This window comes from Telmatherina bonti (assembly GCF_933228915.1).
Source record: "Telmatherina bonti genome assembly, chromosome: 13".
In the NCBI taxonomy this organism is placed as follows: Eukaryota; Metazoa; Chordata; class Actinopteri; order Atheriniformes; family Telmatherinidae; genus Telmatherina; species Telmatherina bonti.
This window is the reverse complement of record NC_136611.1, coordinates 30,526,594-30,549,121: the sequence shown is the minus strand read 5'-3', so window position 1 is coordinate 30,549,121 and position 22,528 is coordinate 30,526,594. Positions and strand designations below refer to the sequence as shown.

Below are 22,528 nucleotides of genomic sequence, written 5' to 3'. Positions count from 1 at the left end.
AGAGATTTTGAGATTAAATTCTACAACGATTTAACTTTTACTACTGTATGTATGTAGTTAATAATTTTTTTTATTTATTTATGGATAGCCCCCACTCAAACATTATCATAAAATGTTTTTTTATTTTGATTATATTACTGTTTGTCATTAAGTGTAAAATGAAATTCAGACCTCATGATATTATTTTGGAAAATAGTTTTTTAGGAGAGCCTGTTGTCTTTGCTTCCCTTAGTTCAATAAGGAAATACACAGATGCAGTCTAACTGTCATTTCAAAGACAATACTTGTATATTATTCATTTATTTGCAAATACAATTTGACGGCTGTATCAGGCAGCAGGCATTGGTCATAATATTCTGTTTAACTGAATAATTTTACACATGTGTGCGGTCATCTTTGGTGATAAAATAAATGACATAATAGTTACATCTTAATGTTGCCAGGTTTTATTAGCCTGTTGCCGTGTCACTTCCATGTCATTTTGGTGCTGATATATTTAAACAGGAATGGTGTTTTACCAAACTTTTTGTTTTCAGTCTCGTCATTTGGAACATAATAATCTGACTACTCACCCTGTAGACGCTCCAGGGTCATTCTATGTCAACTCAACCAGTTTAGCAGCTTTAAGAAGCTGCAGCTTTAATTTTAGATTTTGACTTTAGAGTTTGCTAATATATCATCCTAAAGACTTCAAGTTGGTTCCCTGGTCCTGTGCTGTTTGTATATATGTGGTTCTGTAGCCGCTAAGGATAGATGCAATTAAAGTCTCTTTTAAAAACTCATCTTTTTATGTTGACTTTTAACTCCAGAGAGGTATTATGAGTATATTCTGCTCATAGTGAAAAGTTGTTTTTTTTCTCCTTCTCACATCACGGTTATAAACAGGCAAACTGTTTTTAATGCTTTTATTTTAAAGCATTTCAGACTATCTAGGTTACTTGATAAAAAACAACTGTGTATAAATTTTTTTTTTCTTTTCCATTATTATAGTTTTTCTGTGATTGCAGCAAATCGTCTTGACATCATATTCTGCTATAGAGATCTGACAACTCATAGTGTTCAAGATTATATTTTAATACTCATAATTCCTCCTGAGGGAGGCAGTGGCTCGGGTGGTAGAGCTGCTCATCATGTGGCCTGATGGTCGGCAATTCAAGTCCTGCTGCAGCTCCTTGTGCTCCACTAGCTGGTCCCGAGCTCAGATAAATGCAGAGGGTTGTGTCAGGAAGGGCATCCAGCATAAAACATGCGATGATTCGCTGTGGTGACCCCATCAATAAGGGACAGTCCGAAGTACAACAGCAACTCAGATAGTTCCTCCTGTGCACTCAGTGCAACAAGCAGGTGGATAATGAGGTGTTAAAAAACCTTCCACAAGAGATTAAAGCTTTTGCTAATTGTTATTTTGATGACACATGATGTTTTTGTTGCATTTAGTGTTTTCATGTTGTGTTTTACATTTTGATAATCAGAAAAAATAAGTAAAAAAAGATTTGCAATTAACCATTCTTTTTTGTTGTGGTTTTTTTATTGAAATATTTTTAAGGGAAAAGGAAGGAAGATAAAGAAAGGTGAGGGTAGAGACTTAAGAATAAAGGATGAAGTAAAAAGACCCGCTGAACACTAGGAAACCATTGTCTCTGTCATCATGGTGTGGCTGTACATTTCCATTGGACTACACAGCTACACTCGCAGTACCTAATCGTATCTTTAGAGGTACAAAAGGCTATGACTAGGGTGCTACCCTTAAAGGTACTGCTGTTGGACCCTAACAGCACAGTTTGTACCTTATAAAGACCAAAACTCCTCTGCAGGCTATCTGGACTTTAGAAAGTACATACTGCACTGCTAAAGAACAACTGCAGTATCTTTGAGGGTAACACCCCAGTCACAATCCTTTATAGTCCCAAAGTCCCATCAGGAACTTTCAGAGATCAACAAATAAGTTTAGGTGTCTTCCAGACATATTTTAGAGCTAAGTGTGCTCAGTGGGGGTAAAGAGAAGAGATAGAGGTAGAGATTCATTTAAGGACAGGATATATGACCTGTAATGATAAGTCTGAGGAAGAAATTCCTCCATGATCTTAGAAGATTTGGAGGAGTTTGGAGGAGTCTGTAAGAGTTTCTTCCAGTTTGAAGAAGGAATTTCCTCCATGTCCAGGATGGAGGAAATTGTTTCTGATCAGTTTGTAGGAATCATTCTTCTGTTTTTATCAGGTTCTCCAGCTTTTCAATTCTTTTGTGTAAGCTCTCCATGGAGGAGTTTTTACGTTGTTCTCTCTCTTCTATGGACTTATTCAGAGACGATATTTTTCCGAGAAGCTCTGATTTTTCCTTCAGCCATTGCTGCTCCTGCTTTTCTAGTTCTCTTCTGAAGGAGGCTTCACTGTCTTCCTCCTCAGCCAGGAGATGGTGCTTGTGCATCTCCCAGCGATCTTTCTGCTCCTCGTAGTCTTCTTGGGTTTTGACCATAGCAGCCTTTATTTTTGACGTTTCCTCCACTTGCTGGGCCAAGCAGGCTTCAGCTTTGGAGGCCCTTGTCCTTTCAGCAGAGAGAGCTGATTCCAGATTGCCGACTCTGATGGAGAAGTCTGCGTGTAGCTGGTTTTTCTTCCTGATTTCAGCGTAGAGGATGGCCGTCTCCTTCTCAGAAACAGATTGTTGACATTTCATTTGTCTTTTAAGCGACTCAACCTCAGTCATGAGAGCCATTTGCTCTTCGGTGGCATCATGTTTACCTTGAAGTTGGATGTAAACTTGGCTGAGTTCAGTCTTGGCTTGGTCTGTTTCAAGTTGCAGCTCAGATAAAGAAGCCTCGGCACATTCCCTTTTCTGTTTCTCCTCACGTAGTTCTGCTTGTAGTTTTTGCACCTGCTTCGAAGCTGATGACTGCATGATCTTACTTCTGTGAACCTGATCCTGTAGTTCCTTTAGCTGGTTCAGCAAGTAGTTTTGTTCTCTCTGAAGTGCGAGAATCTTCTCATCCTTCGCAGCCAAGGTTTGATGAAATTGTTGTTCAGGTATCATAAGTAGACCTGGTTTGTGAGAGACGTCCTTTTCTTCAACGTGGTTCATGTTGGATGATTGCTCATTTGCTGGTGTTTTGGCCAGAAGTTTTAGGATCGGATGTGGTTCTGCTGATGATGGTTCAGGTGTTGATGCTGATGATGAAGAGACCAATTCAGGCTGTGGTTCTGCTTGTGGTTCTAGAACTACAGGTTCTGAAGGGACTTCAATAAGGACATCCGATCTTGGGTTTCCAGGTGGTATTAGGGGATTCTCTTGGTTCTTAGAATCATTGTGGCTCTCAGAATCATCGCTGTTGGTGTCGTCACTCTGACCTTCATGATCTTGAGATGTTTTTGCCAGGAGTGTAGGAAAATGTCCACTCTTGACAGAAACGTCAGAGTTGGACTCCACTTTGTCTTGAAAAACTGATGGATTTTTAACCAATTTTGGTAAGTAAGGAAATTCCTCAAGGTAATCTTCGTAGGATTTTCCCATTGATTCCAAGTGCAGATCCCAGACAGGCTCCATCGGTCTATCTTTCTTGGACTTCTTGCGTCGTTTCCTTTGAGTTTGATGATCAGTGGCACTTTTTTCTTCGATGGAAAACTGGGTTTCTTGTGCAACTGATGTTTCATTCTCAGTAGGTTCGGTCGAAGCCTGTAAGGATTGCTCTGCAGGGATGGTAGCAAGCTTGTCAGGTCCAGCTGCTTGCTCTGAAGTTGCTTCAGATTGGTGTACCTGGTCTGCAACAGGTGTTTGGAAAACATTGTCAGTTTCCATCACAGATAAACCATGATCAGGTTTTCTGGCAGGAGGCTGCACAGATGAAACTGTTTCAGTAAATGTTACTTCCTGGACCTCTGTTTCTTTTTCAGATGATATGTTCTCCAGCTCAGCCTCTGTGTTGTCTGTCTGACTCCTGTCTATGAGATGTGCAGATGATGGATTGTCTGCCTGCTGACAGGACTGGTTTGTGTTTTCAGGTGGTGAAACAGCTTCTTCAGTCTCTGACGATACAGAACTGAACGTCTTCTCGATCTGTGATTCACCCTCTTGGGTTAGAACCAATGGTTCTGCAGTGAGCTCCACTGGTGATTTGAATTCTGGGCCTCCAAATGTTACAGGTGGATTAATCAGGTTTCCAGATTGCTTTGATGGGATTTCAGCAAAGTCTGGTTCCTGAAGAGACTCACAAATAGCTTTATTTGGCACCTCAAAGATGGGTGCCAAAGGTGTACGTCGCTTCACTTTCTCACCACATTTCTCTTTTCTTCGATCTTCTCGTACACCCGTCTGCATGATGAAACTATGCAGTTCCTTCTTGATGTGGTGGTCTTCCCCAGTCTGATTAAACTGCAGGTTGGATTTTGCACAAAGCTCTAAGGGGATTTCTGATCCTGGTCCTCCAAAGGTGATCTTCTGTGGATCTTCCAGCTTTTCAGATGTTGTATGAACCTCTCTGTTGTCTCTCTGGATCTTGTCGGTGAGACTTTCAGAAGGTTTCTCAGCCTCATGACGGGGCTGCTTCCTGTCCTCAATAAATTCTGCAGGAATATCAGATCCTGGGGCTCCGAATGTAATCGGGAGATTCTTAAGGTATTCAGATTTCTGTGATGGATCATCTGAAACCTTTGATGCCTGAAAGGACCCATTTTTTGGGTCAGATGAAACCTCAAAGATGGGTACCAAAGGTGTACCGCACCTTCCTTTCTTGCATTGTTTTGATTTCCTTTGAACTTCTTTTCCACTTGCCTGCACAGTGAAAACATGGAGTTCTCTGCTGCTGTCTTGATCTTTCTCAGTCTGATCAAAGGACTGATTTGTGTTTGCAATCATTTCAGAAGGAACTTCTGATCCTGGACCACCAAAAGTTATCTTGTGGGGATTCTCCTGGTTCTCAGAATCCTTGCAAACATCGCTGTTGGTGTCATCACTCTGACCTTCGTGATTTTGAGATGATTTTGTCACCAGTGTGGGAAAAAGTCCACTCTTGACAGAAATGTCAGAGTTGGAATCCACTTTGTCCTGAGAAACTGATGGATCTTTAACCAATTTTGGTAAGTAAGGAAATTCCTCACGATAATCCTCATAGGATTTGTCCATCGATTCCAAGTGGAGGTCCCAGACAGGCTCCATAGATCTATTCTTCTTGGACTTCTTGCGTCGTTTCCTTTGAGTTTGAAAATCAGTTGCACTTTGTTCCCGAGAGAACAACGTTGTTCCTTGTGCAACTGGAGTTTCATTCTCCGACGCTTTGGTGGAAAGTTTTCCACTGCGGACTAGCATTTGTTCAAAGGTCTCCATAGTCAAAATAAACAATAGGACTTCAATGGATGCGTACTGAGATGCGAACCTGGATGTGTACCGAGATGCGTTCTCTAAATGTACTGACTCTATGACAAAGCAACGAGATTTTAAAGGGACTGTGATGTCACCTATGATATCACAAATCATCTTAGTAAAAATTCACATCAAAGCAAACTCGAGTTCCGTTTTTGCTTGAATCATTCTATAACTGTTGCTAGGCTACAGCAATCTGGTCTCCAACCCTTCCATTCAAGATCAGGTGAACTGCTTGATGTTGCCAGGCAACAGCAGCAACTTAATCAAATGCAGCCAAAGTTCTGAATCAGGAAAATTCCAACAGCCATAAAATGAAAACCCCGGCTGTGTCCGAATGTCCATTAAATTCCCATAAATGGGTTACACTATACAGCACACTTCATAGTGCACTCATTTTGTTGACAATTCAGACACAAAGCTAGCTATTTTCTCTACATCGCAGATCATGTGACTGCTGGCTTCCACCACAGGAACCACCAGACATTATTCCAAATTCAAGCTAGACCAGTGAAAAAATATATTTTCTTATTTTGTATTTTTTTCTTTCTTTGTTGCATATTTATTCAACAAATAAGGATATGAAATGTATTTTCTATATTTTCTCTTCCTGCTTTAACTTTCGTGTCACTTTAAGCTCCTGCCCAAAATGCATTATGGACTATATCAGGGATCTCCAATCCTAGTCCTTGGGGACTGTTGTCCTGCAGGTTTTCCAAGTGTTCCTGCTGCAACACACCAGATTCAAATCAATGTGTATTATACCAGTAGAGCAGCTGGTTAACTGGTTGTCTTCACTGTTATCTGTATTCATTAATCAGCAGACCTGAAATAACCATTTGGAGAAGAAGCACACCTATCCAACTTTGTTTTTATCAAGGTACCACATTGGGATTTGATCTCACAAACACCTGAACAAGAACTATTTCATCAAATCACTACACCAGCAGTGTTTAATCAACAGGAGAACTTACGATTGGACACAATTTTTCCGGCAGTTCCGGCAGCTGGATTTGTACCAATGACCTTCTGTATGAAAGGCAACTCATTTTACCACTAAGCCAAAACATCTCCTGCTCACACTCTGGCATTGTGGGAATTCCATTGTTCTTTGATAAACTAGTGTGTACTGTAGCTGGTGCTGTCAATGAAATGTTTGTATAGAGCCGTTTATGCTCTTCTTCACCACATCAGCATGAGATGTTTGCACACACCAGGAAGCAGCAATCCTAACATGTAGCGTACCGAAATGACAGGAGAGGCTCTGCTAACAGAAACTCTACCAAGCTGTCACAGCAGGGAAAAACTGCCACACTAGGCGGGACCCGAAATGCAGACAGAGTGAGAATGAATCACAATTTATGCTTGAGTCTGGTGTACAGATTGGTTGTTCTGTCCAGGAAGTATCTCTCTAGGAGGAGAAGATGATTTGTGGAGTCCAAACAAATGAAGTCTTTGAAAAAAACGTTTTTTACAACATGTAGCATTTAAACACATGGACCAGCTGCGTGTGAATGAACAGGTTAATTAAAACTACAGACATCTCCCAGTGATCCCCATTGCAGCTGAAGCTTCTTGTGGAGTAACGAAGAACTGACCAAACCAAAAAGAAAAATCTTTTATTTTTGCTTAAATTCTAGGGCGCATTTTGAATGATCAATGACTCAACATGCAGGTCTTTGTACAGAGGAAGCCAGAGAATCTGGAGAAACCACACATACTCAGGGTGAATAACTCCACACAGGACCGCCACAGTTCATACCTGCCGCCAGCCAAGCCTCGTGCTCAAACCCTAGGCGTTTTTAGCCCATTTTTGGAGGTGCTGAAGCACCCCTAGACTGAAGCAAAGCACCCCTAAAATCTGATTTGTTTTTTTCTTTTAGTGTATGCATTAAAAAATCAAAACACTATAAAAGTGTAGAAACTATATACTATCTGGTTTAAAAGGTAATACTGTAACAACCCCCAACATGCACTCACATACACCCCCCTCCTCCCATATATATATGTGTGTGTGTATATATATATACACACACACACACACACACACACACACACACATATATATATATATGTATATATATATATATATATATATATATATATATGTATGTATATATATATATATATATATATATATATATATATATATATATATATATATATATATATATATATATAGTTATATACATACATACAAATAAAATGGTTTGTATACAATATCTGGATTTTAAATGAGAGTCCCAAAGTAGCATGCCTTGAACAACAAAAATAAATCTACTGAAACTAAGATAACACTCTTTTGTGACCAGATAGTTCTAAAACAAATGTGTTTTTCTACTCGCATAGAATTTGCTGTCATGATGAAATTACCTGGTTGTTGCCAAACATCTGCTCAGTGCCTGTTAGTGTCATTTTATTAAGGTCATGTTCTTAAAGCCTCAATTTGCTGCCAAGAAAACAAGATAAACTTAGTCTCTTTCACTACTGGCCCATGAAGAGACCTGATCTCCACCTGTATGCCTTCAGCCATAATCTATAGATATAGGACAGACTTTACTTTACCGACTGGAAACATTATTCTAGTTAGTGTCAGGACGTTGTGTGAAACTATTGGAGAATATTTTAAAAGATTATTAATGTCTGTAATAATATAATCCTTCTTTTTTTTTTTTTTTTTTTTTTTTTTTTTAGAAATGATGCAGCAAAAGTCACATGCATCCACACGAGGCTTGTGTATTGGACAGAGAATTAGCAACATGGCATCCAAACAGGCCACAGGGGATTTAGCAAGCAAGAGGGGATCAAAACAGGTTTTCCATTTTTAGGTCAGGTTCTGTAATTGGATCAAACTAAACTTTTACTTATAAGAAACCAGACCATGATTTGAAAAAAAAACACCAAAAAACAACAACAACAAAAAACAAGTGACAGGAGCCGCATTTTCAGATATTTCAATGTGGCATTTGTTAACAAATCAAATATTTGTGAGTCAGAACAGACTCATGCTTGTTGCCTGGAAGCACCACAGAATTATCCATGCATACAGCTGGAGTACATGGATGGATAACCGGCCAGGACTTACAGGAAAAATCTCTTTTTGAAGCGCTGCATAGTCAGTCCAGCAACTAAAAACATGGATGAAACAGATGCAAAGTTTATAGGACTTTTCATAGTGCAAAGTCTTATCTGACTTGTTCAAATTTTATGATGATCTACAAAATGGATATGAACACAACCATAAGGTATTTCAGTTTCAGTATGAGCATGGTTATAGGAGTTATACATGGTCCCTTTCTCTCATTACCAGGTAATTCATACCCCTATTATCACAAAGAGAGACAGTGCTGAGAGGAAAAGAACACACTGACAGGTTGTTTTGCATAAGTGCCAGGAGCTCACCTCTGAGGCTTTCCACTTAGAAAACCTGACCCTTCTCTTCTGACATCTACACATAAGTAATATCTTTAGCTTAAATGGGCTAAACGTCCCTGACAGCGAGAGGTCTAGCAGAAACTGCTAGTGGTCACTGGCGTTAATCTGATGTGACAATCATCACTGACCTGCCAGTCACAGTGAGTAGAGGTTAATGGTGAGTAAAAGGCCAAGGCTTGGGTTGAGGGGGTAGGAGGGGGTGGGGGTGTTGCAGGACAGCTGTGACAGTGTTGGGATGGGGGTGATGTATAGGAAGCTGCATTGGTCTCTCCAGAGCCAGAGGGGACAAACACACCACAGCTGTTTCTGTTTCGCTTGGGCAGAGATGGAAGCAGTCAAAATCTTGGGAGGACTTCCTGCATTTCCTTCTCGCAATATCCTGAGTGGGATTTTCTCTTTTTGATTTGTCTTTTGCTGTTGAATTTGAGAAGCCAAGGCAACCAATAAGATCAATAGTACATAAAATTAGAGATGCATGCTGTCCCCACACAAGAGGAAATGTATAGGCCTACTTGCTTTGTAATCATTTTTTATTTTTTATTTTTGGGGGGGCTGTTTCAAAGCAGGCCCTTTGTACTTGTTGCCAAAATGCCAAAATGCCATGAGGTCAATTTCTATTTTTTTTTTCTCTTTTGCCACATCAAAAGAATAATTCATGCAGAAAATGCTGGATTTTATTTCAGTGGATTTTTTTTCTGAGCTGTACTTTAGGGCATCTGCATGTACTCATTGTTAATTATGATGTCTGATATGAGTTCAATAATTACCTAAAATGAAAATGTTTTGATTCTATCTATAAAACTAATAGTGGCACCAACACCAGTTTGTTTTACTTAAATGTAGCCATATCTGTCATTGCGCTGTCAAATCAAATCAAATCAAACTTTATTTCTATAGCACTTTTCGTGCTTAAAAAAACAATACAAAGTGCTTTACATCAGATAGATAAAACACACACACACACACACACACACACACATGCATCCACAGTCCCCTTACACCCACACACAACCACCCTCACCCGTGCCCTATTAGCCCCTATAACAGTTAAAAGAAGACAAATGGCCAGGTACATGTGCACCATAAGGAAACGATATCCTCAGGGTGCATCCACACAAAGGGCTACCCACACCCACGACCACCCAGGCCGTCACTGTGTCGCCAAAAACAGCCATGAAACTATTAGTTTGACGGGGTTAAAACTCCGTGACTGCACTCTGGAACTGCTGCACGTACAATGCCAGTGCAGTAGCGTCTCTGCGCCCTGCAATGGATGCGTCACATGGAGAGGTGCGGTTTGACGAGCGCAGCGAACTGGGCGACGTGTTGCTTTGTAAAGCTCCAGCCTTTTTCTTATAAGCTATGTGAAAAAAAAAAAATCTTGAACTTTTTTTTTTTTTTTTACATTTATTGGAACATTTTCTTTTCGAGATGGACCATGTCTTCGTTTAGCATCTCTTCAGAGGGGGGGGGAACCATTCACAAACAGGAACCAGTCGAGATCACTGCTGACCTGTTGGTATCTGTGATGTAGTGCAGCCGTTACGCATTGGATCAAACACCGCTGGAAAGGAGCCGCGAGCAGGTTACTCATGTCCAAATATGCGCGTAATTGGAGTTCACTGGCGAGGCATCCCTTGCACTCCTGACGGGATAATACTGTCGTGATGTTCAATACTTCGGGAATTGAGCTCACTTTTAACAAGAAGGAGGATATTTCCGAAGTTCTCAATGGCACTTTGCTGCTTCTCTACGACGTGCTCGTCACCAGCAGCCCCACAGCCATGTGGAACGAGTCGTGCGGGGAGCAGCTGCTGGATTTCGGGCGCCCGGAGAAGATCATTATCGGGGTGATGCTGGCCATGATCACGGCTGTTACAGTGATGGGAAACACGCTGGTTGTGATCGCTGTGTGCGTGGTGAAGAAACTAAGACAACCTTCAAACTACCTTCTTGTATCCTTGGCGGTTGCGGATCTGTCAGTGGCCATAGTTGTGATGCCGTTTGTCATTGTGACAGACCTCACCGGGGGCAAGTGGCTTTTTGGGGAAGTGTTCTGCAACATCTTCATCGGGATGGATGTAATGTGCTGCACGGCCTCCATTATGACCCTGTGCGTGATCAGCGTGGATAGGTAAGTTTCCAAAGTTAGAAGCTGGAGCTGTCATCGGATCAAAAACTGTATGCGTGGTTGGAAACGGCACCGAATTTACGCACAAGGCGCGCCGTGCGTTAAAATGGCACTAAGACGTCATGCACGCGTAATTTGATGACCACTTACGCTGGAGTCACAGATCAAGCAAAGGAAGGCGCTTAAAATGAGTAGGTGTTTCTGTGTCAGAAATGTTCATTTAAAGTACAAATTCCTGATCAGAAGCCCCCTCCGATTATCTGTCAAAGCCAGTGAACCAGCAAATTAATACACAGACTGTGAATAATGCATAGCAGGCTTAATTAATTTTACTCGACCGACCAGTGACCCACTGACCTTACAGCTGCTGTAGCTTTTACAGATGATTTATCATAATCTCACATCCGTTGTTTGCACAGGTCATACCTAGTCTTCCTCTTTCTCTCTTCTTTCTCTGAAAAAAAAACAAAACAAAAATAAAAACAAAAAAACCTACTTAGATTTAACAAAGTATACTTTTTTTTTCAACAAAATGAACAATTTGTGTTTTGGTATTTTTAATGCAAAAACGTGAGATTTATTACGATAATGTTTTGCATAAACGATAGCTCCAAAATTATTCATGAAAATAAGTAAATAACATTGAGCTTCTTTGAAGTCACCTTTAAAACCTGAGCCCCACCCATTCAGATCATACCCTGCATACTGGGTATGATGCAGTTCTTTGGGGTGTTTGCTCCAAAATTCACACAACAAATAGGACATTTTCACTTCTTTGATCAGACTGTAAAAGCAACAACTTGAGTGGTGAAACTGTTCTGTGTCAGTGACTGTAATTAAGACTAAAAGCTCAGTGTAGTATTGATGGTCTGATTATTTCCTCCCGCTTACCAGTCAGGTATTTCCTCAGTGCATCTCAAACATAATCAAGCATGTAAGGACCAGCGGAGCATCAGAGACTTAAGTAGGTGTGATGGACTAATGATGTCAGAGGAGAAACTGGATCACAGATAACATGCTGTGGCCGTGAGGTCGCTCCAGTCAGATGTGTTAAAGCTAACAGAAGTATGAAAGCATTTTGGGCTGGTCATATGGAACAATGAATTTGCAGAGGCTGAGGATTAGGGATTCACGCAGAGGTCTCAATGATACTCTAATAATGTTTCTGTTTGGGATCATTTTAATCTCTGCTCAAACTGCAAGGACAGTTCTTTTACCAGTTTTATTTTCCAATCTCCATGGAAACAAGCTCATCTTTATTAAAGAATGCAAAGTGTGTTTGGCATATGATTCTCGATGGGATTAGTGATAATTCATTAGGGCGGCAATTGGCAATTAGACACACAATCAGGTGTAATTAAAAGTCTCTCTGTGTCATCTCGGTTTCCCAGGGGCAAGATTTGCAAAATGAAGCTCAAAAGCAGGAAAAGATGCCAATTAAGCCAAGGACTGACCAGATTTATAGCAAATCCCTGTAGCCAGTGGATGCTTTATCACAGAAATGGTAGGGATTTACTTTTAAATCTTCCTTATAGGTAAGAAGATGCACTGTGTCGTGCCGTATGTGACTGTTGCCCTTAAAAAGACTGCTATTGTCCTGTTGGATTACAGTAGATAAATGTAATCACTAGCTTCATATATTGATCTCCCATGGTGATTATTTTTGACTCAAGGCCACTCAGCTTTTGGAGAAGATGAAGATTTGGAGCAGAACATGAGCTGATTGACTTAAGCAAACATTAAATCCTGTAACTGACATATTGTCACACATTGTTTGTACACAGGAAAGGCAACATCTTTCAAACTTCAGAAGGTTTGAGTGTGTTGAGGATGAAACATTGAGACTATTATTAAACAAAATATTATAAAACCATGGCTCCTTTATTCATTTTAAAACACATACTTGTATCTGTAGTTAATAAAGGGTTTAGGTAAAATGATCAGCGAGCTTTTTAGCATAAAGACACTGTTTATAATCCTTTGCAGCTGCGTACTTTGTGAGTGTTGGTGGTTTCGGTTCACTTTGCAAATATTCAGAATTGTCATGCAGTGACTGATAAATATACACATTCCATCATGTTGTGTTTAACTTGTGACTCTTGAACAATTGTAACACATGCTAGAAGACAGTTTTAAGGCCTCTTGACATTTGAGCAGTTATTATAAATAGATGACAGTGGTTTTGCATATTTCCTGTTACAGCAAACAGAAAACAAGTAACATTCTTATCACCTTCTGTAAGTTTGACTAGCAACAGAGCAGCTGTTTATGTTACGATGATGAAATAGAAACATTTTCTGAGAGAGAAATTCATTTTGAAAATACAGATATAATTTCTTCTTTTAAAATGCTGTGAATGGTAAGCCGATTGGTCTGAAATGTGGAAAGTTAAAACATTAGTGGTTGAGGTGCACCAAACCAGCATTACATTAATATGTTTCATGAGAGGAAAGGGAAAACCTCATTTTCTTGTAGTACACTTTACAAAACTCTTCCCCTATAAATCCTGAAACTCATTTTAAACATTTACATACAGCCCATCATTGTAAATAAACAATCTATGTTAAACTTGAAGAAAAAAAAAAATCCTCTTTTTAAAGCGTCTTGAAATGCAATGAAACACTCTTCAGTGTTATTGATTTTGTACCTTTCGAGCAAATACTGACTTATTCCTGTGAAAGCTATGTTTATGGATGAGTTCCTGTTCACCTTCAGGTTGCATAAGTAGGCATTCAGTACTGCATGGTACATGCAACACAGCAAAGCAGTGACCCAGTCACAGCAGAAGAATCCAGTGTCAGTGTTGGAAAATGACATGAAGCCACATACAGACTCAAAGCCCCCCCCCCCCGTTTGCATGAATGTAGGTCAGCTGTTTCAGGAGATGCCATATTCCATCCATGCACTTTCAGTAAAGACTTAGAGGCTTTTGTGCCCATTACCCTTAAAAGTTAGTATCCCTTTTGGTTCCAGACAGTTTTTACCTTCAGTGAGAGTAATATGTTGTATGTTCAATAATGCACAAGCCAAAGATGAATGATTCATTCACAACAGTGGGGAATGAGGATAGTGTCTTCTCTGCAGCTCGTCGGACATCTAAGAAAAGATGTTGCTGAAGGATTGGAGGTGCTCCATATGGCATGAGACATTCTAGTTAAATTTGCAAAGCAAATCTAGCTTGGTTCAACTGTCAGTGAACTTGAGGAAGATGGATGACATGTAGACCAGGAGAAAAAAGTCACATAACAACAGTGGAGTAAACTTTTCCACCAGGGGTTCAGACTGAAGAGCATGCATTATAGGTGTGATTACCCAGAAACTCCTGCAGGAGATTTGAAGGGTGAAGAAATAACAGAAGCCGGGGCTCTTACTGTAGATGGCAGTGGCGATTAGCCGCTGCCTTCACATCCATTCTGTCAACTGGAGTGTCACCGATGACTTGAGTTCACACACACAGCTCCCACAACGACCTGCCCTCCACATTTGAGAATATTTTTGTGAGGTCGTTGTGTGCATTTGTCTCAGGAGAGACATCCCTGGCTTAGTGCAGCTGGGAACATTCACCCGCAGCAGCAGACACAGATGACTTGACCTAGGTGACGCATCCTGTGGTAATGTGATGTGACGCCAAAGCTTCACTCTCACAGGCGCTGCTCACTTTCCACTTGTCAGCCATCCCTGTTGAAATGTGGAGGATTGGACCTTGTCTGCCAGTGAGATCAGATAAAAAACAGTTCATGTTTATAAAGAAGTGCATTTTGATCTAAACACTTAGTTACAGGTGACTTCCGTTTAGTTAAGCTGAATTCTTAAATCTTGTAATCACCATCAGGCTGCAGGGACTACTGGTTTCTGGATGTTTTAATCACCACATCATGTCCCGAACTATCACAGTAAATTCATACAGAGTGAACAAACCACTTAGTTTTAAAGAGGAGGTTGAAAGTTCAAAGCCAATCACACGTAAAAAAAACTTCCTCTAACATAAAACTGCTGCCAGACAAAATAAATAAGCCAGAAGCAGGTAATTTACCAGTTAATCATTAAGTGCTGCTTCTTCTGACAAACACATCTTTGCTTCCGTCCTGTTTGACTTGTTTTTGTACAACAAGTCTGAGACAAATGTTCGCCGGTCATGTGATCAGATTCTTTGGTGTGTTTGTGTGAATTGACCGAAAGGGATTAAGATTATTAAAAACAGTAAAAGGAGAGTAAAGTGAAAGCGAGACATGCTTATTTTTTTTACTGCCAATTGTTTTTTTTTTTTTTCTTATTTCAATTACAAAAAAACACATACACGGTTATAAAAAAAAAAAACAAAAAACAAAATTAAAACAAAAACACAGATTAGTTGACACAAACTATGACAAATATTATTAAGTCCAACAAAGAGCAAGTTGAAGTATTGGCTTATTTATTCCTGCCTTCTTTATCAGTCCCAAGTAGCTCTTCCTGTAGCTGCGACACTAAACCAAGAAATATTCAAATCATCCTGAAAAAAGGAATATATATGTCAAAAAATTAGATAAGTATGCATATATAACTGTATATTCTTGCGTGCTATACGCATACTGTATACATGCCTACATCTTAACAGACACAAATATGCAATATATTACATTTATAGCATACTCATGTATGCACCCATTCATTCATGTACTCAAATGCACTTATTTATCAATTGTATGGAGCACTATAAATGCCTTTAAACAATCACTGATTTTATGTGATTTTATTTAGATCAGTTTATCTGCAGTAAGCAACACTTATTCATGGTTTTCTCCATGACAAAACATTTGCAATAATGGGTTACTGTGTCCATAAGATGACCGTATGCAGATTTTATTTTATTTTATTTTATTTTATTTTATTTTGTTTTGTTTTATTTTATTTTATTTTATTTTATTTTATTTTATTTTATTTTATTTTATTTTATTTTATTTATTTGTTTATTTATTATTTTTTTAATATTTCTGGTTTGTTGTAAAATGCATGAATAATCAAAAGCTTTTTAAACCCCGTACTTTTGGAGGTGGAGTGAGAGGAGGCCTGGGATCATTGTATAAAGTCTCATAACTGATTCATGGCTTCCACTCTTCAACCCAGTGGATCAAATGTTTTATCTAGATTCTCCAGGAGCCACACTCCCAATTTTGGGGTCAGAGCCTCTAATGTACCAGGACCACTTTAACAGTTGGTCGGTAACCCCCTTGGTAATACTTGATCTTCTCATGCTTCTTCCTCTTGATGTTTCCGTCTCAGAGGATTGTCACATCTATTCTGTTTTTTACCTGCTGCCACCATTTCTGCTTGATTGGCCAGCATCTGCTTGTCGTCCTGGAACTTGATGTCTCTCAGGATCTTACTTTGTTGTTTTTAACCACTTTTGGGTTCGTGTTCCAGTGGGACTTTGGGAACTTCTAACCCACTTCTAACTTGACACAGATGTTCCTGTACACTACCCCATCCTCTTGTTTGTGCCTCCCAGTACACACTGTCCCAGCCAGCATCTTACATTTTGTGAGTCTGTGCTGTACACACTCAGAAACCGTTTTTGCATAACCTGAACCCTTATTCCTTTCTAGACTGCTGTGTCCAGGGTCTCTTCTTGCGTTGCCATGATCAGAGTCTCTGTTTTTCTACACAGATTCCTTCAACCCCTTCTTTCTTCTCTGCCTGAAAGAATGTCATCGTGTTTTGTTCCCTTTTGGACTCTTACAAATCCTTACAGCTATCATTTGCTTTTCAAAGAGTTTTCAGGTCTTCAGGTGGAAACTAGTTTGTTTTTTAAGTAGTTTTCACGTCTCCATACCAATGTCGTCTATCTCCTCCTGTAACCAGTGTACAGTCACAGCTGGACATCTGATGATGGGGGAGGGCATGCATGTTTACACAAGATCACATGCACCCTTAATGCAACAGCAGTAAAAATGTGGACACACAAGTTTATCAAAAACATTTTTTTTTAAAAATTAGTGCTGTATAATGATATCTACAACCTTTCATTCAAACCAACAAGTTGTAATTTTTATAGCTCATTAGCACAATGCACAATCCATTAAAGGCAATATTTGACACATTAATGTTACTAAACACACATAATTATTGCTGTTCTCCAGCGCTCCAATAAAAAAATTATATGATGTAGTTTAGAGCTTCTGTTTATTCTAAATTTCCCTTTTGTTCCCACTGTTGAAGATTTCCGAAGCAACTCTCCGGGATGAGTCTGTGGAGAGGACGAAACCTCATACACAGACGAAGTTATGGTGAAGAAAAAAACTATTTTTAACAGCATATAGTTTCATGCTTCACTAACAGATCAGACAAATGGTCTGACTAATCGTTTTCTTGCTTAATTGATTGTGTCTGATGGATGACTTATAAATCAGATTTTCCACATCAGTGAGCTCCTGAACCAGATCCAGCCCTGCATCGTATTGAGTTGCAGCTGAATTACAGCTGTGTTGATGCACATAATACAGTTGTAATGCAGCCAAAAATTCTATCACAAATGAAAATTAAATTTTGAAGGGTGCTATATTAGATTGATGACTTGCAGAGTTTAAAAAAAAAAAAAAAAAAAAAAATTAATTGTTCGTCTTGGATAGTAATAATAATAAAAACCCAATAATCTGAACTGGATTTTGATTTTTGCTGTTAAATCTTGTGGCGTTATTTAAATATGAGTTTCTTGAAGTAAACAAAGCATTTCTATGAAGGCAGCGGTGTTGATGTGCCGGAGTGCAACATAAAATTCAACAGTTTGGTTTAACTATTCAGGGCCTGCCACATTGTTTACCCAGTGATCCCAGGGGACAGGAAGCAGAAAAGGGCAAAGTGCTGAGTGACTATAGTGCAGCATAAATCATGCTTTGTTTTTAGTGTAACAAAGGTGGAGTCTATTTTTCATCAAGATCGAACAAAGCACCAACAAGTGTTTACTGAACAGTGGGATAATGGGTTTCCTGTTGACACAGATGAGAAATGGCAACCCCATACGCACACATATCATGCTGTGAATTGCAAATAGGGAATTTTGAACATTTAGCATTTCATTGCTGTTGAAGAATAACTATGCAACTTGAGCGTTGGCATTCGGCTTATCTTTGCACATGAGCTGAATATTTATACGGCCCATTAAATGTGGCAGTATACATAAGTCTTTAAACAATTACTGGAAAGTTAACTTTTTTTTTTTCTCCAACTAGAGCCCATCTAGTCTGAGTAGGAGCACATAGCAACAGCTTCAAACAGCAATCCTGTTAGACACACAGGCTTTAATTAGCTGCTTCATACCATCCCTGACACATCAGTCTTCATGTTTGCTGCTGTGCATCACTGTTTTAGCTGTCAGCTCTTTCTATAGTCACTCCATGTGTTGTTGGATGGAGAGTTTTATTGGATGCAGGTCAGTGAGACTTTTAAGATGTTTTTTTTTTCCTCCTGTTTTTACTTGGGTGCTGTAAATGTCCTGATCTACCCCAGTTTGATCTACCCCGAGCAAGGCGCTGGCTCCCAGTGCTTAATACACTACAGAGCAATAACCACTTGCAACAGCTGTGCATGTGAGAATAGAGATAAGAAATTCACAAACACATCCAAAGGAATCTAATGAATTAACAATAGAGAAAAAAATGAATTCTTTAGTTACCTGTTTTTTTTGTTTTTTTTTCAATTTTGCATCACATTGTTTCAGCTCAGAAAAAGAGAAATATTACTATAAACTGGTCAACCAGCATCTGGGATGCTTTGTTGTTTAGATTGTTGGTTCCTTTACTTATTGAGTTATTAAAATACAGGAACCATGTCAAATCCCACATAAAAGCACAGCGTGGGAAACTTATATGGATGAGTGAGAAAATAACAGTTTCACATTTGCATGTCACCAGATGTGACCAGTTCATTTCAAGTAAAGATGGGACAGTATGTTTGGACATGGAGATGAAAATCTGTTACAGATATACAACTAGCATCCTTTTCAAATCAAATCAAATCAAAATGTATTTCTTAAAAATTTTTCATGCCAGGGCAACACAAAGTGCTTTACAAGATAAAATAAAGTCATAAGGATTAAAACAAACAGTAGATTCCAAGACATTTAAAAACAATAAAGCTCAACACGTTTGCTCTAAAATGTTCAATGTTTTGTTTCTCCATCTTTCCCAAAGTAGCGTCTCGCAGGATTTCAGTAAGAAAAACCTGCAAATCATAATTGTACTTTTTAAAATGATTTTTTTTTTTTTCAGAAATATTGCTTTTATTTTGTGAAATACTGCAACGGAAACACAGCAAGCATTGCTGACCTTTCACCCTTTTGGCTTCACAACACCAAGTCAGAAAAATGGGTACATTAAAGAAAATGCATCATCACTGATAGTGGGAAAAGTATCTCGAAATATTTGTAATTAAAATACATTTTAATTACAAATGTCTCTTTTTTTTTTTTTGCTTTGTCATAAACCAGCAAATCAGTAAATACAGCATTTTCCAACGGTTGAGTCACTGTTAGAGTCACATCTTCCCATCAGTGGATAAACGGGCCATTGGAGAATATTTCAAAGATTAAGTACATATTTACATATTTCTGTCCAGCAGGCTTTTGTATTTCTCTGCAGTTCAACCTCCTGTCTGAGCATGCACATATGGTTGCCTCTGACAGAAAAAACTCACAAAACTTTGGACTCTAGGCACTCAAAATATATGCGTGACATTATGTTGACATGTTCACATTTTGTATGGAACAAAATGTCAAGTCATTTGGAACATTTCCCTTAATCAGTAACAAGTGTTAAATTCGGCTGGAAGGAATGGCCCACAGGACCACCGCACGCGTCTTGGGAATCTTCAACCTTATAAAGTTGGTCGTTTATCTGAAGCTAAAAGGCAAACAGATCTACAATTTTTCATGATCCCTTATAAACACAGCACTCTAGCTGGTCTTGTCCTTCATGACTTTTTCTGACTGATACTCTGGTGCAGTTTGCAAGGCTCACATTTAGAGACAAAGAACAAAACAATCAATCCGATGACCTAGATTTCTCTGTTCTGAAGAACACGAGGACACATCCACACTTTTGGACATTTCTGCACAGTCCTCTTCTCTGTTAAAGGTTTTAACGTTCTGATCTGTGACAACATTCATATATAATCCAGTCCTACAATAAGGAACACACACCTGGGTAACTGAGTGACAGGTGGATCAAAAAGTATAACAGATTATAATCAGCTTATTTCCATCTTAAACTATATTTAGACCTAGACAACATTTCTGTCGGGTTCTCTTACTAAATGAAGCTTTTTGGAGGTGGAGCTTGGCAACTGAAACAGTCAGATTTGCACCTCATGATACTTGTTTTTGGCCACATAGCTTGAGTCCTGGGCTATGGGGCTTTGCAGCTTGTTGGGCCTCTTTTTCCATGGTGACTGCTAACCTGATTAATTCCTAACCATAGAAATGACTAATGAAACGTGCTTATCCTGCAGTCTTTGTCTCACTTGTGCCTTTTTTTTCCCTTTGATTGTCATAGGAGCAAGACTTCACTTAATATTAGTTCATTAAACATCTGTATAATGTATGTATAAGGAAACATATTTTCATTTGTAAATCTGACATCTCCTCATGTCTTCTCCTTTAGTGTCTAGAGCAGGGGTGTCCAAAGTCGGTCCTCGAGGGCCGCTGTCCTGCAGGTTTCCCATGTATTCCTGTTCCAACACATCTAGCTTCCACTAAATGGATCAAACAGCCAATGACATGCACAACTGATTAAGCTCTACTACTGATTAACTTGAATCAGGTGTGTCTGAGCAGGGATACATAGAAAACCTGCAGGATTCTGGCCCTCGAGGACCGGAGCTGGACACCTCTGGTCTAGAGCAAAACTGTAATAAGTGAAACTGAAACACCAGAATGTATTTACAGAAAGATTTAATTGGGATCAGCTCTGCATATTGACAACTATGTTGAGGGATGTGTCACTTTGTTTGGTTTAGTTTGGGTACAGTGGTTTTTTAAAATGGGTGATATTTTTTAAAATTAAGAATGAACAATTCAGAAATAAATAATTTGGAATTAACGTATTATTATGTTAATTCCGAACGTAATTAATGTTTGGAATAAATGTTATTTTACATGAAAATAATAATTCCGAAAGAAGGTTTACATGAAACACGTCCTTACTTAATTCCTCGGGAGTGTCATGGCTGCAGCCTGGAGAATGAGGCCGGGCTGGATTGGGCGGGGTTGGACGTCAAACTCTAACCCTAACCCTGACCACGCCCACTTGACAGCCAACGCCGCCCATTTGATATCCAACCACGCCCGTTGGATGTCCAACTCCGCCTAATCCAGGCCCACCCCATTCTCCAGGCTGCAGCTGGGCGTTATTGAATTCTTCTTTAGAGCGGCGGGTTGGGAAGGGTTCTGATTGGACAGAGGGTGCACATCACCTATGATGCATACTGAAATAAACAAAGTTGGCTCCCTGCTTCTCATCTTTTCAGTCATAACTTGTAAAAACTACATAATAAGTACCAGTTTCGCCGCTATTTTATTATAAATGTGAAGTAGCAGCTCAACACGAGCATACTACTTTTTGCAGCAACTGAGAAGGAGAAGAAAGATAGACCACCGAACACGGGAGGCAAACCAACACGCGTCATCGGGACAGGACAAGGTAACGAACATACGCAGAACGACCGGAATTAACTTCGTGCAGAATTTAATTTACATGACAGAGGAATTAAATAGTTCGGAATTAAAATGCAAAGAAACCAGCCACTTACATCAGAATTAAGTTTAATTCTGAATAGAAATTTTCATTAGGAATTAAGTGTTTACATGGTCGTTTTTCATCAGTTTAAAGCGGAATAACTTTTATTTGGAATTAAACAGGAATTACAACTCCCATGTAAACATAGCAAATGTCAGATGATGTCACAGATTTTTTAAGCATCATGCCCACTGCATAAAGCACCTTTACATTAAAAAGTTCTTATTTGCTTGTACGCTTTTTCACCAATACTTATAAGGCTCTTGGAAACACAATCCATTGGCTAAGATTTAGAAATGAAGCTTTTTGATTTAATGTTAGTAATCAAAGTGAACTGGTTAGAGGAGAGATCATGGTTTGGGCAAAAACACACCACAAAGATTCAATGAAGATTTTTGGAGGTTTCTTTCGGGAAATATCAGGATATTTAACATTTACTGTTTAACCTGACCACTAGGTGTTGCATATTTAAACACTATGTAACTTTACAACCTTTAAACTCTGCACATAATTAATCACATTCCTGGAGCTTTCATTGACCCACAATGTTTCAAGGCTGAGAAACTGGTTGGAGGGAGATCAGAAAAGGATGCAACACAAATGCTAAATTAACCTTCGTTACGGGTTGCCAATGTGTGAAATTGAGCCAAAGTTCAGAAGAGTTGATTTATTTGCTGCTAACATCCGAAAGGGGTGTTAAAAAAAGTTATGTCAAAATTGTCTTGGTTCAGAGGCCACATAGAGCAGTGGTAGGACCACTAAAGTATAACATGTTGACTTATAGATCCAGATATTTCCCTTTGTTTAGTAGAACAGGAACATTATCAAGATTTTTATATTTCAT

At 39.2% G+C, this 22,528-nt stretch overlaps 1 protein-coding gene across 1 annotated transcript in view; it reads left to right on the top strand.

Annotated features, from left to right (window-relative positions):
• Positions 1-10,451: 10,451 nt before the first annotated feature.
• Positions 10,452-22,528, top strand: part of htr7c (5-hydroxytryptamine (serotonin) receptor 7c) — a gene marked incomplete at both ends in the record, with an annotated part of 29,084 nt that continues 17,007 nt past the window's right edge. Inside the window, one exon of the mRNA XM_079250640.1 lies at positions 10,452-10,918. Within this exon, the coding sequence (XP_079106766.1) occupies positions 10,452-10,918 (467 nt within the window). The remainder of the gene's footprint in view (positions 10,919-22,528) is intronic.